Here is an 11529-nt window from a genome sequence, read left to right as displayed (position 1 = left end):
GAACATAGAATTAATGGCACATAATGCTCTTCATAACGATCAAAATCAGACAAAATCGTTGTCGTGTAACTTCCACCTCTGTCGTTGTTGGACATGTCATTCCAAAAGTATGACCGCTGATCCGCTGCTGCAGCAGCCAATGCTCTTCTGGGAAGGTTTACAAGATTGTGGACCCCGACTGCAGGGATTGAGCATGAGCATTAGTGAAATCAAGCACTGATGTTGGGCAACAAGGCATGGCTTTTGTCCCAAAGGTGTCGGGTGGGGCTGAGGTCAGAACCCTGCGCCAGCCGGTCGAGTTCCTCTACATCAAACTGGGAGAAGCATCTCTTTATGGAGCTGGCTTTGTGCACAGGAGCATCATTAAAACAGGAGAGGGCCAAACACAAAGCTGTGTGTGTAAAAGGTGTGTAAAAGTACGTAAGTATAACCAGGAAAATGTATTCAAAACAACAACTCAATGCAGAAAAATGTCCCCTGTGACTGTTACACCATGACATGTGATTAATATATGATTATATGTGCATCTGTCCACAGCTAATCTCACGCTGCTGGACACATCAGCCACATGTGCACATTCTGACTGCATGCTCAAGGACCTCTTGTTGGTTGCAGTTTTGAAAAACCTGTTTTTTTTTTGGGCTGCTCTGTTATAAATCACCAGTCACTGCTGATTCCACCTGACTGACCAGTAGGGGTCGCAAGTGGGGTCTTCATGCACTTGCACCATCCTTCCTTCATCAGAATTTAAGGTGTGAACACAAACTATAAAAAACAACCTAAAACCAAAAAGTCTATTATGGTTTGTCCTCAGGAGCGTCCCCATACTTTTGTCCACATACTGTTCAGACTATGGCCACCAGGGGGCCCCAAACTTACAAATTAGTAATGGCTGTTTTCAGGTGAATACCTTCTAAATCCTATTACTACTGTTGTTATCCAGAGGCATTTGAGAGGGGTTACAGAAATCCCTCCACCCACAGAGAAGCATGTAATACTTGGAAATCTGCCTTAACTGCAGATGCAAGGTTTTCCACACCCTACAGCAACAACATGTAAAGTCCTGTGTTTATTACTTTTATTTAAGAAAACTACAGATTTTTTTTGTTACTATTTGCTGTTTATTGTGTAAAAAAGGTTTTCAGTATACAGTCCATATAACACACCCCATCCTTCTTCAAACCCCCCATCCTTCTTCAAAACATACTCTTCTTCAAAACATTTCATTTTTAAAGAACAAATACACCACAGGTAGCACCAAAGTATGAAGATTTTAGAATTACTTTGCTGCTTTTCCACCCACAGTGACACCTGTCCACCAGGTGAGCCCCTGTAGAGCCACTCTTCTCCTGCTGCCCCCCCTCGTTGAGCACCTCTCTGTATACTTGACGTTTTGTATTCTCAGCATAAAGGTAATCTCTTCCATTGAACAGATTGCTTTGATTATTGATTGCCACCTGTCTTGGGATGGAGGTTCCTTCTTGACTCAGTCCAGTGTTATTGCCTTTTTGGCAGCCGCCAGCTGTGTATGGACAAAAGGCATTTCTGTTTATTATCTCTTATCTCTCCTGGAAATCCGCCAAGTATGACTAACAATGGGCCCATGGGGAGCTCGAAACCAAAGGCTTTATCAAGTAATTCAAATATTCCACTCAGGACAGGACATGTCCAGAATATGTGAATGGTTTCCAGTTTTCTCACCATAATTCCTCCAGCACTCACCTGGGCCTCACTCTGGATAAAATACTGTAATCCTGTTTGTGTACTGTATAAAAACTACTAAAATAAAGTGTGTGGAGGGTGTAGTTTGTCTCTGGTGTCACTAGGTGTTGACAACGAGCCATCTGGAAGATCTCTGACCTGTTTTATTTGAACCAGCTGTGATTCAACCAGCTGTTAGGAGGACGAATCAGGGCACTGGATGGTGCGTTCAGGGACTATCATTAGTGACATTTTTTTTTTCATTTACAGCACACACAGAGATGATTTTAACTGACACTCCTTTATAACAGCCAGACACAAGTCCCACATGAATAAATTAGTGTATTTGACTCATTTACATAGCGTTAGCGCCCTCTAGTGGTCAAAAGGAAACCCTGCACTCTTAAATACTAACACCAAACGACAAAAACCACAGTTAAACCACTGTTCAAAATGCGTTAATCTCACTAACCACATAACTTGTGCTAACCTAACTGCTACACGTAGCTCCAACATTCCTGCTCATTCTTCATTAATCAATGCACTTCATGATAAACAATCCGCTCCAGCCTCTCATCACCTTCTCCTCCTTCGTCTATTAATAAAGTGAGAATACTGCTGTCTGCTCCTTTATTTGTCCTAAAGTGTGCTGTGTCCAAGCACCAGAACTGCACCTCCGTCATCCCTGCCACACTTGAGAGAGGAGTATAAAGTCTGTTGTCACCACCTGTGAGGATGAAGGAGCTTGTGGGTTATTCTTAGACGGCCTCTGTGTTCCCTCCTCTGGCAGTTAAAGGACTGTACGGGCATGACCAGCCTGCTAAGTGCCAGCTACAACAGGATGCAGTGTGCCAGCTGTAAAATGTACTTCATTGTATACTATAAAATAAGTTTAGCACTAGATAGAATATCTGCTGCTCAGTTGGTTATTAAAATCACCACAGTGCATTAACACATCTAGCATGGAGCAATGTTAGCAGTCACATTAGTCACAGATAGCACATCTACCTCAAAACAGTACTGAACTACAGTAGTTGAGTAAATTGGGTTATCAGAGCTTTTGCCCTGAAAACAGCAACTTCCTGTGGTTGGAAACGAGGTTGATGAGAGCAGTGAGACTGAACCGAGCTGCAGGCCATGAAATCTAAGGAGCTGAAAGATGTGCAACAAGATCCTTAAATGTTCTGTGGAGGTGAAGAAAACTGTGTGTTCATCACAAGCAACACCTTTCACACTTCACAGTCAATCCATTAATGTAACGACTGGTGCAGCTTTAAGATAATAAAACTGGACATCATGTTTGCATCCCCGTTCTTTAATGAGGCTGCAGAGGCTTCAGTGGAGGCTCCAACTGCTCCTGGCAAAGACACAGTCCAACACATAACCCACCATGTCGAGTTTTTATGCTAAGCTAAGCTAAGATAAGATAAGCTAAGCTAAGCAGATGCTGTCCGAAGCTTCATAGTTAATGGACAGATGTGAGAGTGGAACCTTTTTATGTAGCTTTCAGCAAGTAAACAGGTAGCCTTAACCGGTTTTCCCCCCAAAATATTCGTATTTATTTGATCTTATTTAGTTAATTTTATTGTTTTTACTTTGTGCTCATGACCTGGGCATTTTTTCCATTTCATCTGCCTTATGTGGTTTTGTAAAATGTTTAAGAAAATGTTACATAAATAAAGTTTATTATTATTATTATTTAACGTGAGTAACAATATAGGGCACAGATTTAAAAAAAAAAAAAAAAATCTGGAATGCAGTTGTGAGGGGATCCGCAGGGGGGCGCTGTTACACAGTGAAGGCTGACACAGTGCAGCAGCGGAGGTCTATTTTTCGCGGCACAAGCTGTCAAACTGGGACACGCCCAGGAGCAGACAAGGTGACCAATCACAGTGTTCTTCAGTGCCGACTTCTGGGTCCATTGACCAATCCGAACGTTGTAAAGCCAGCCGGAAAAGCAGAAGAGCTCCATATGAACCGGTTCGGTCCCGCCCACCGTATGAAGGACATATGAGAATGGATCGCCCACGCGTGTAAACGAGTTCACGTGTTGACCGTGGCCGTGGAGTGTGCACTGCGAGACTGACCCATTATTCTGCCATACTTACAGTATGCTTCAGTTCAGATATCTAAAATCTGCCTGTAAGCTGTCTGCAGCTCGTCTGTGGTCGGTCTCAGTGAACCCGCCACCAAACCTCAATCAAAATTTTCTCTATTTAATGTTTCATTACTTATTTGTTAAGGTATACGAGTACTTTTAAGCGAATTAGGATCTTATTATGAAATATTAGAAACCGCTTTTCTGTTCGGCATTGACATAATGTTTTAAACATCGTTATATTATCAGAAAAATCTAAATTAGTACGCCAAGATGTTTTCCGTTTGAAGCGTCTCTGATGAAGACGGATAAAGAACATTGGGCGTCATAAATATGGCATGTTATTGCGAAAAAAATGTTTTTTTTTGTCAAGTTCATTGACGCCGAATAAAACCCGCAGCACCAGTGATGGGAAACGGCATCGAGTCATGCTTTGTGAGTCATGAATTTTCACCGATGGGCACCAGCCAGTTTAAATCCCCATACTTTTAAACCGGGAACGTCACCGGGATGAGCTAGACTGTAGTTTACTCTCATCATACCCCCAGGAGGGGCTCTGCTTCCCAGCCCCTTTGTTCAGTCTAGCCGGTGGGTTGAGTCAGAGGGAGGCTGTGCTAGCCCAACATATCCATACCACGGTGGGGGCACCGACCAGAGCGAGAAGAGGCCGAAAAATAAGCGAAGAGATCTCAGACCGAGGCTGCTGTCGCGTTTAATCGGAGCCAGACAGCAGAAAAGTTGGTTTTGAGTGCTGCTGATGCTGCGTTTCATTTCGGAAACCGTCGGGACGTGTGTGCCAGTGCTCGGCTACGAAAGCGGCCACACATGTCTATTATCTTCGCCCTCTGGTAGCTTCTTTGGCTATCATCCTGAAAAATGAGCCGGCAGGCTAGCTGCTGCTAAGCCATCGCCGGTGCGTCGCTGACAGTGTGCAGTTGTTGCCATCCTCCGCGGATCCACGCTGACTCTCCCTTTCAGTTTCTGCTCAGCATCCATATTTGCATCCCAGGGAGTGGCAGCCACTAATCCCCTTCTCCTGGTAAGAAAATTGAAAGTTGGCCGGTTGTCGGACCCCCCCTCGGACGCTCTCATTTCACACAGAAAGGTGGGTCTTTTCTTCCATTAATAGGCTTTTCTGTGCTTTTTGCTGGGAGGGACCGGGGGTTGAAGTGAAGGGCAGTCTGGACCACGTTGCCGCAGTAGCTACAACAATGGATCAAACTGGCGTTGTGTTGGATTTTGGTGAGGTGCGCATTATCATCCCAGCGCTTTTCATCCTGTGAGCACTTCAATCAGGTGTCGATGGGGAAAATGAATTCAGGCCCGTGTGAAGAATAGCTTATATGGAAATCACAGCAGTCGACACTCAAAGGCCTATTTTTTTTTACTTCAGGTAAAGGAAAACCATCATCCTCGACAGGTTTAACAGGATTGATGTCTCCAAAATGAATTTTTCCCCCATTATGTAGATGAGGGTAAATATGATGGAAAATGATTAACTAGCAATGCCTGAAATGCTTCTTTCCTCATCCACACTGGCCGGTTAAAAGCTCAGCCAGATGTGTGGTGTTTATTGAAGGCTATAACAGCATTATATCTTCTTAATGGGCTTTGGGCCATGATTTGTAAGCCATGCTCCACTTGGGCACCGGCCTACATTTGCTCTGTCATATTATTACTCTGCTGAAATTGATAAGTCGAATGAACCATGAAAGAATATATGAAGCGATGGGCTGCTATTAATAATAGTACATTAACTGTGGCGAATGCAGTGATGGTCGTAGGCTGGCTGTAATAACATGCTTTGAGAGGTTACACTTCCAGGTGCTCACATGGGGAACGATGACCAGAACAAAGACACGAGGAGACTTAAAACACCGCCACACTGTTTGGTTGCTCTGTAGAGACGCTCCCTGCCTTGCTCAGGGGCGCTACAGCAGCAGTGTAGTAGTAAAATGTTGGCCCAGAGCCCGCTGCTCATTAATTTCTGTTACTTCCTCTAGGTTTGCTGTATTGAGCAGCCAGCAGCACACATGTGAACATATTCCAGAAATGAGAGGATAAGTGCTATCTGTTACCAGTGGAGCCTCCTACATTACTGGGGCCCATTGGGAATGCTATGGGGGAGTGTTTCTGGATTCCTGAACATAAACAAATCCCAGTTTGGTTCTCTGCTTTGTGTTTGTATAGTTTAAAGTAAATTTAATGGAAACCCCGTACTGTGAAAGTCACATTAGAGGCCCGAGGTTCCCAACGTTTTTCTCGTTCTTGTGATCTCTTGTCACAGTTTTTGGCCTGACACGAGGTGGAAATGGTTCAGCAAACAAAAGATGGTCTCACCCTCTCAGGTTGTTTGAATTGAAGGATTTCAGAAGCTTGAAAAGGAAATATTTCACAAGAAAAGGGGAAAAACGAGAATAGAAGTCAGAAAAAATACACATTTTTCCATCTTATCTCTTATAACCACCCAGATTTATCCAGTTGTGAGTCCTAAGCTGATGAAGTGATGAACTGTAGATCACATTTCTAAAGTATTCATAGGAGATATATCTGTTTTCCAAGTCATGATAAGATATTGCACAAATGTTTGAAAAGCTCTGGAGATATGCTCTTGCATTGTTCAGCTGCAGACTTTCTGCACCGTCACCTCATATGTTCCACCCGTACAGGTGTGCAGGTGAGGCGAGCCCTCATTCTGCTTATTTACCTGTGATTTCTGTTAACTGGTCCCACGTTTACGACCGCCTCGCCCCTCCCTTCTCATTCCGGCAGCTAAACATGGAGAGCGACAGCCACCACTCCCACGTCTAGTGCCTGATCCACAAGCCTTCATCGCCCAGGGAGGAGCTCTCAGGTCCAGGCCGTCTCCCCGCTGCTGTACAATGAATATGCTGAAGTCCAGTGGCCTGAAAATCCCTGGCCGGGGGCCCAAGCATTCCAGCCCAGTGGGAAGGACCTCAGCGGGAGGAACTTCCAGCCCTGTCGTCCCTAAAGACAGTAAGTCACTTCCTCCTTCTGACCCCGTGGAAAGCAGACTTACTCCTTCCAGTCATCCCGTCTCATCACCGGAAGTGGCTCTGAACATTTCTTTGAGTTAATGACTCCGCTTCTTCAGCAGTTAAAATAACGTATATTTATTTTTAAATGCTCATGTTTCAGCCACACAGACTTTGACTTTGTGCTAAATATGGCAGCTGTTCATGTGATACTTTGTGCTTTTAAGCGCTTTGTCCCTGGTGTAATGATTTTTTTAAAGCTGCACTAATCATTTTTTTATATTAGAATTGGATTAATGTGGGAAAGGGGGTCACTGGTTTTGACAAACCCACACTGAAGTATCACCCGTCTCTCTCTGAAGAGCTTCAGTGTGTTTTTGCTCAGTATTTTGTTTTTTACGGCTGTTTTGGCTGAAATAACTCAGATAAACACAGTGTACATTAAACGTCCTGCACTGGACCGAAGATGGATGAAATTCGAGGCCAGCTGGTGACGCAGTGGAGCGTTTAGCTGCTGGTGGAGACCAAACCAGAGGTAAAAGCAGTGTGAACACTGGCCTCGTGTTTGTCTGATGGGTAAAATCATCTGTTTGTTAGCACGTTTGGCACGTCAGCGTCATAACATAGTAATATATCGCTGTTGTGTTTTCAGCTTGTTGCTGCTTTAAACAAACTTAGATTTTATGTTGTGAAAAGCTGATTAATCATATTCAAATAGCACTTTTAGTGTGAAAGGAAAGAAGGTGCAAAGGAAAATACAGTTTCAGTTTAAAGTATGAGTCCACAGCACCAAAACACGGCTCTTCACAGCAGTCATGCACCTGCAGGGACCACAGAAGTCTACAACACAGCTTATAATGATTAAGATGGAAAGAATATGTGGATAAGTGTGGAGATATTCTACATTTTCTCTTATTTCCTGCAAATCAAATGACCAAAACCACCGATAAACTGATGCTGCAGAGAGGTATTCTTTGTGTTTCTGGGAGCTCACAGTAGCTGTTGAGCTGGAGCTCGGCTGGGTGCTTCTGTCTGAGGAGGTGAAATAAGTTTGTTGTCTTGCTCCCTTTGTTGCTGCAGTCTTCTCGTGTTATCCTGGTTTCTTGTACATCTGATCTGTTGCAGCCAAACGACTGTGGTCCCTCCTCTACCGTGGAGCCGGCAGCAGCGTTGCCATTACATCAGCAAGTCACAATATTAAAAATATGACGCACCTCGAATCCAAGGCCTGATATATCTTATTCCTCTGTGCCTTGGAGCTCCGTTGGTGTGCAAAAACTCTTGTAAACTATTGAGAGACACTAGAATATGAGCAGACACATGACCGTACAGCTGCTGCAAAGCTGATGTTTGACCAAACTGAGACATGTCTTAAAAACAGCCAGAATCAAAATTACAACCCCTGCCTGCAAAAAGCAATCACAGCTGTCCTTTGTTTGTCCCCCCCCGGTCTTAGCTCACATGACAGCCCCGTCCCACCAGCTTCACATGCAGGTTTCTGCTAAATTGCAGCTCCCTCCACTCCCAGCTGGACGTGAGCTCGACGGGAGAATGGCCAGCCTTCTTCTACGCTTGTTTCTCCTGAGCATCAGTGTGTTTGGAGGCCTTTCATCAGAGGCAGCTACAAGTGTGTCACGGTTCACGTTGACGGAGGAATTTCAGGGGAGAAAAAACGGAGCTGGAGCTATTTAAGCTCTTCCAACACAGGAAGTGTTTCCTTCACTGAACCTCACACTGCTTCTGAGTACTCTGTGCACTGCCAGCAGTGTTATTTGACATCACGTTAATGGATTTCTCGGTTTTAAGTGGCGATCCCAAGCTGTAAAGAATCATATTAAGGCTGCTTGCAAATGGCTCCAGCTCATATCTGTTCATGTGTGAACAGGAATACTCTAATAAGCTGTAAATGTTAAATTAAAGATAGCTCTTAAGGACTTTTAAAACTGCCTCTGCCTCCCAGAAATGACAAAATGCGACATGTTAATTGCCGTATCGTCACTTTGACCTAATGATAATATCATCTGCTGAGGGATGAACTGAAGCGCTGTTTGAACGTTCATCTCTAAGCATAACGAGCTCATTCTTTTTCCTGGTTTTTCAGAGAACAAAAATAGCTTTTATTCATTTGAAGTTTGCGTTCGGCCTGGAGGTCGTTTCTGTGTCTCTCTGCGTGGAAGACGCAGCAGCTGAGATCGTGTGTGAAATGGTCCTGAACTGGCCATTACCAGCTCAAACGGCTAATCCCTTAATGTTGCATGAGGCGTGTTGCTCAGGGCTCGTCAGCCGTGAGGTAGCCGTCCGTCTGTGAGCGGCGCTCATGTAAACACTCGCCTGTGGTTTAAACAGTTTGTTTCTGCCGTCCATGAGCCCGTAAGTTTGCCGACATGCTGTTAATCCACAGAAGAAAACACAGATGAACGCACACTGCTGTCATTAAAGCTGCTCTCTCTGCTCGTTACACTACAGATATCAGTCATTCATTAATAACTAATGACCATCTATTTGGAGAGTTTAGTCCTTTTTAATTTATCAGTCAAAACACATTTGCACATATATAAAATGCAATTAGAGACAATCACTCAAACCTTTTTATGTTGAACTGGTGTCCTGAAATAATCTTTTTAAAGGCTAGATTTGACAAGTCTTCACTTGATATGTGACCAGACTTTTAGGCACCCAGTAAGATATTTAAGATATCTTTAAATGTGAATGAAAGATGTCTAATTGAAGGCTGATACAGTCAGAACTACATGAACAATATCATGAATTTAAGCGAATTTATCTGGAAATCACTTTTCAGAGCTGAAAGTGAATTGCACCTTTGTTGTTTCTATTCAGATTATAATGATAAAACAAGCTTATTGATGAGTGTGAAATGAGTAGATTGAGAGGATTCTCATGTAATTTAATGCTGGAGTTAGCAGCTGGTTAGCTTAGCTTAGCTTAGCTTAGCTTAGCACAAAGACTGGAAACAGGGGGAAACTGCTAGCCTGGCTTAGTCCAGAGGTAAAATAATCCTCCTATCAGCTGACCAGCACCTCTAGAGTACCACACTGTTGAAATTAACCTGTTAACCATCAATCTGCACTTTAGAAATCACGTGAGAAAAGGTCATCGAGAGCATGTTCAAGAGCTTTTTTAACCCACAGCTGGTTAGCCAGTCATCCATGTTTTTAACCGGAGGATGTCGTGTATCCATGATCACCATGTTTTGCTGTTTTCAAAGTTATCCCTCTTACTTGCTCAAGCTGGGATAAACACTCATATGACAATGCAGATGCTTCAGCGAGTACACGGAGGGATTAGTTTCCTGCCCCGGATGGTCTTAACGCTGACCTGGCCTCATACTCCTCTCAACCCCCTGTTTGTTGGTTTTAGCCGGGCAGATTGTGAGAGGGGGGCCACTGTGTCGGAAGTTGGCAGAGTTTGACTCGGCTGGATTTAAAGAACTGTTTCAGTCTCCGGGGAAGGCTGCAGCCCTCCGAGCTGCTTTTGATATGAAAATAACAGAGCGGAGCCGCCTCTCGTGATGCCGTGTCTCCGGTGACCTTGGAAGCCAGTTTTTCTGCAAAAATATCTCCGCCACAGTCGCAGGCTTTTTTAGGAGCCGCACAGCTTCCAACGTTTGTTTGTCTCTCCGGGGGTCACGGTCCTCACACACCTACTGCACCTCAGCAGTGTCAGCACTAGGAGCTATGATTGGCTCAACATGCTCGATTATGCTTAGCTAATAATAGTGATAATATAATACTGAACTTTATTTGTGTAGCACCTTTCATGCAGGATTTGCAGCTCAAAGTGCTTTACAAGAAAGACATCACACGCACCAAGAGAGCGCTTTACATGAAAGACAGAATGGGCATGAAAACAGATATATTTCCTTTATCAAAATAAAGGAAATAATGTCCCTGCACCCAACAGACACAGTCAGCTAACTGCAGCTAGCCAAGCACAGCTGAGTATTTAGCAGCTAAAGAGTCAAATATGTCTCTCACAGTGAATGGAGAACAGAACAGAGCTGAAGGAAAAAGAGACTTCATCACATCATCATCCCGTAAACCAAATACTGGCACAGTAAATCAGACCTGCTCATTTATTATCAGCTTTGACCACAATAGCTGGACACACCTGGTGATATTAAAGGGAGCAAACACCCAAAACCACAAGTGGATCCTCTGATGTTTCCAGTCCTTTGTGTGTGTCCCATAACAGTTGTTAAATGGTGGATTAACCTGCAGCAGCTCTGTAACTTTCAGTTCACTGACATCAAAATTAGTGACTGACTTTATTTTGGAGGTTCAAATAAAGAGGCCAATGACTGCAGTCCCTTTAAATGAGGTTACTAAATCAAATTCACTCATAGAAAAGTGCATCTGATTTAGTGTTTTTCTGCCTTCTATCAAGACAGCCAGGACAGGCTTTGTTAGAAAACTGAACCAAAAGCAACGTGACTAACCTGTTAGCTGGATGTCAAAGAAGTGAGCTAAACTTCTTCTGTTGCTCATATTGAATCAGCAGTGCCAAAATCTGAGGCTCCTTCGCCACATGTCAACATGGGGTCACTGAATTTAGACCTCAAGGTGATAAACTGGTCATTTGAAGAGACGATAACGTCACTAAAAACCTGTTTGTGCTCGTAGAAAATATTTAAATGTGTGGATTTTTTCCCTCAAAGGACTTAACACTAATGTGCAAAATGACATTTGAAAGCAAGAAATTGATCAAAGTGAGGAC

At 43.7% G+C, this 11529-nt stretch overlaps 1 protein-coding gene across 4 annotated transcripts in view; it reads left to right on the top strand.

Annotated features, from left to right (window-relative positions):
• Positions 1 to 4373: 4373 nt before the first annotated feature.
• The window catches only part of clip2 (CAP-GLY domain containing linker protein 2), a 33529-nt gene continuing 26373 nt past the window's right edge, over positions 4374 to 11529 (top strand). For 2 of the 4 annotated variants that reach the window (XM_070982221.1, XM_070982220.1), the window contains exons 1-2: positions 4432 to 4904; positions 6572 to 6796. In XM_070982221.1, the coding sequence (XP_070838322.1) occupies positions 6682 to 6796 (115 nt within the window). In that variant the 5' untranslated portion in view covers positions 4432 to 4904; positions 6572 to 6681. Of the gene's footprint in view, positions 4905 to 6571; positions 6797 to 11529 lie in introns of all 4 variants that reach the window. The other 2 variants (XM_070982222.1, XM_070982223.1) reach the window with 2 other exon arrangements.

This window comes from Chaetodon trifascialis, chromosome 16, assembly GCF_039877785.1.
Source record: "Chaetodon trifascialis isolate fChaTrf1 chromosome 16, fChaTrf1.hap1, whole genome shotgun sequence".
NCBI lineage: Eukaryota > Metazoa > Chordata > Actinopteri > Chaetodontiformes > Chaetodontidae > Chaetodon > Chaetodon trifascialis.
The sequence above is the reverse complement of the archived record's forward strand: the minus strand, read 5'-3'. Positions and strand labels throughout refer to the sequence as shown.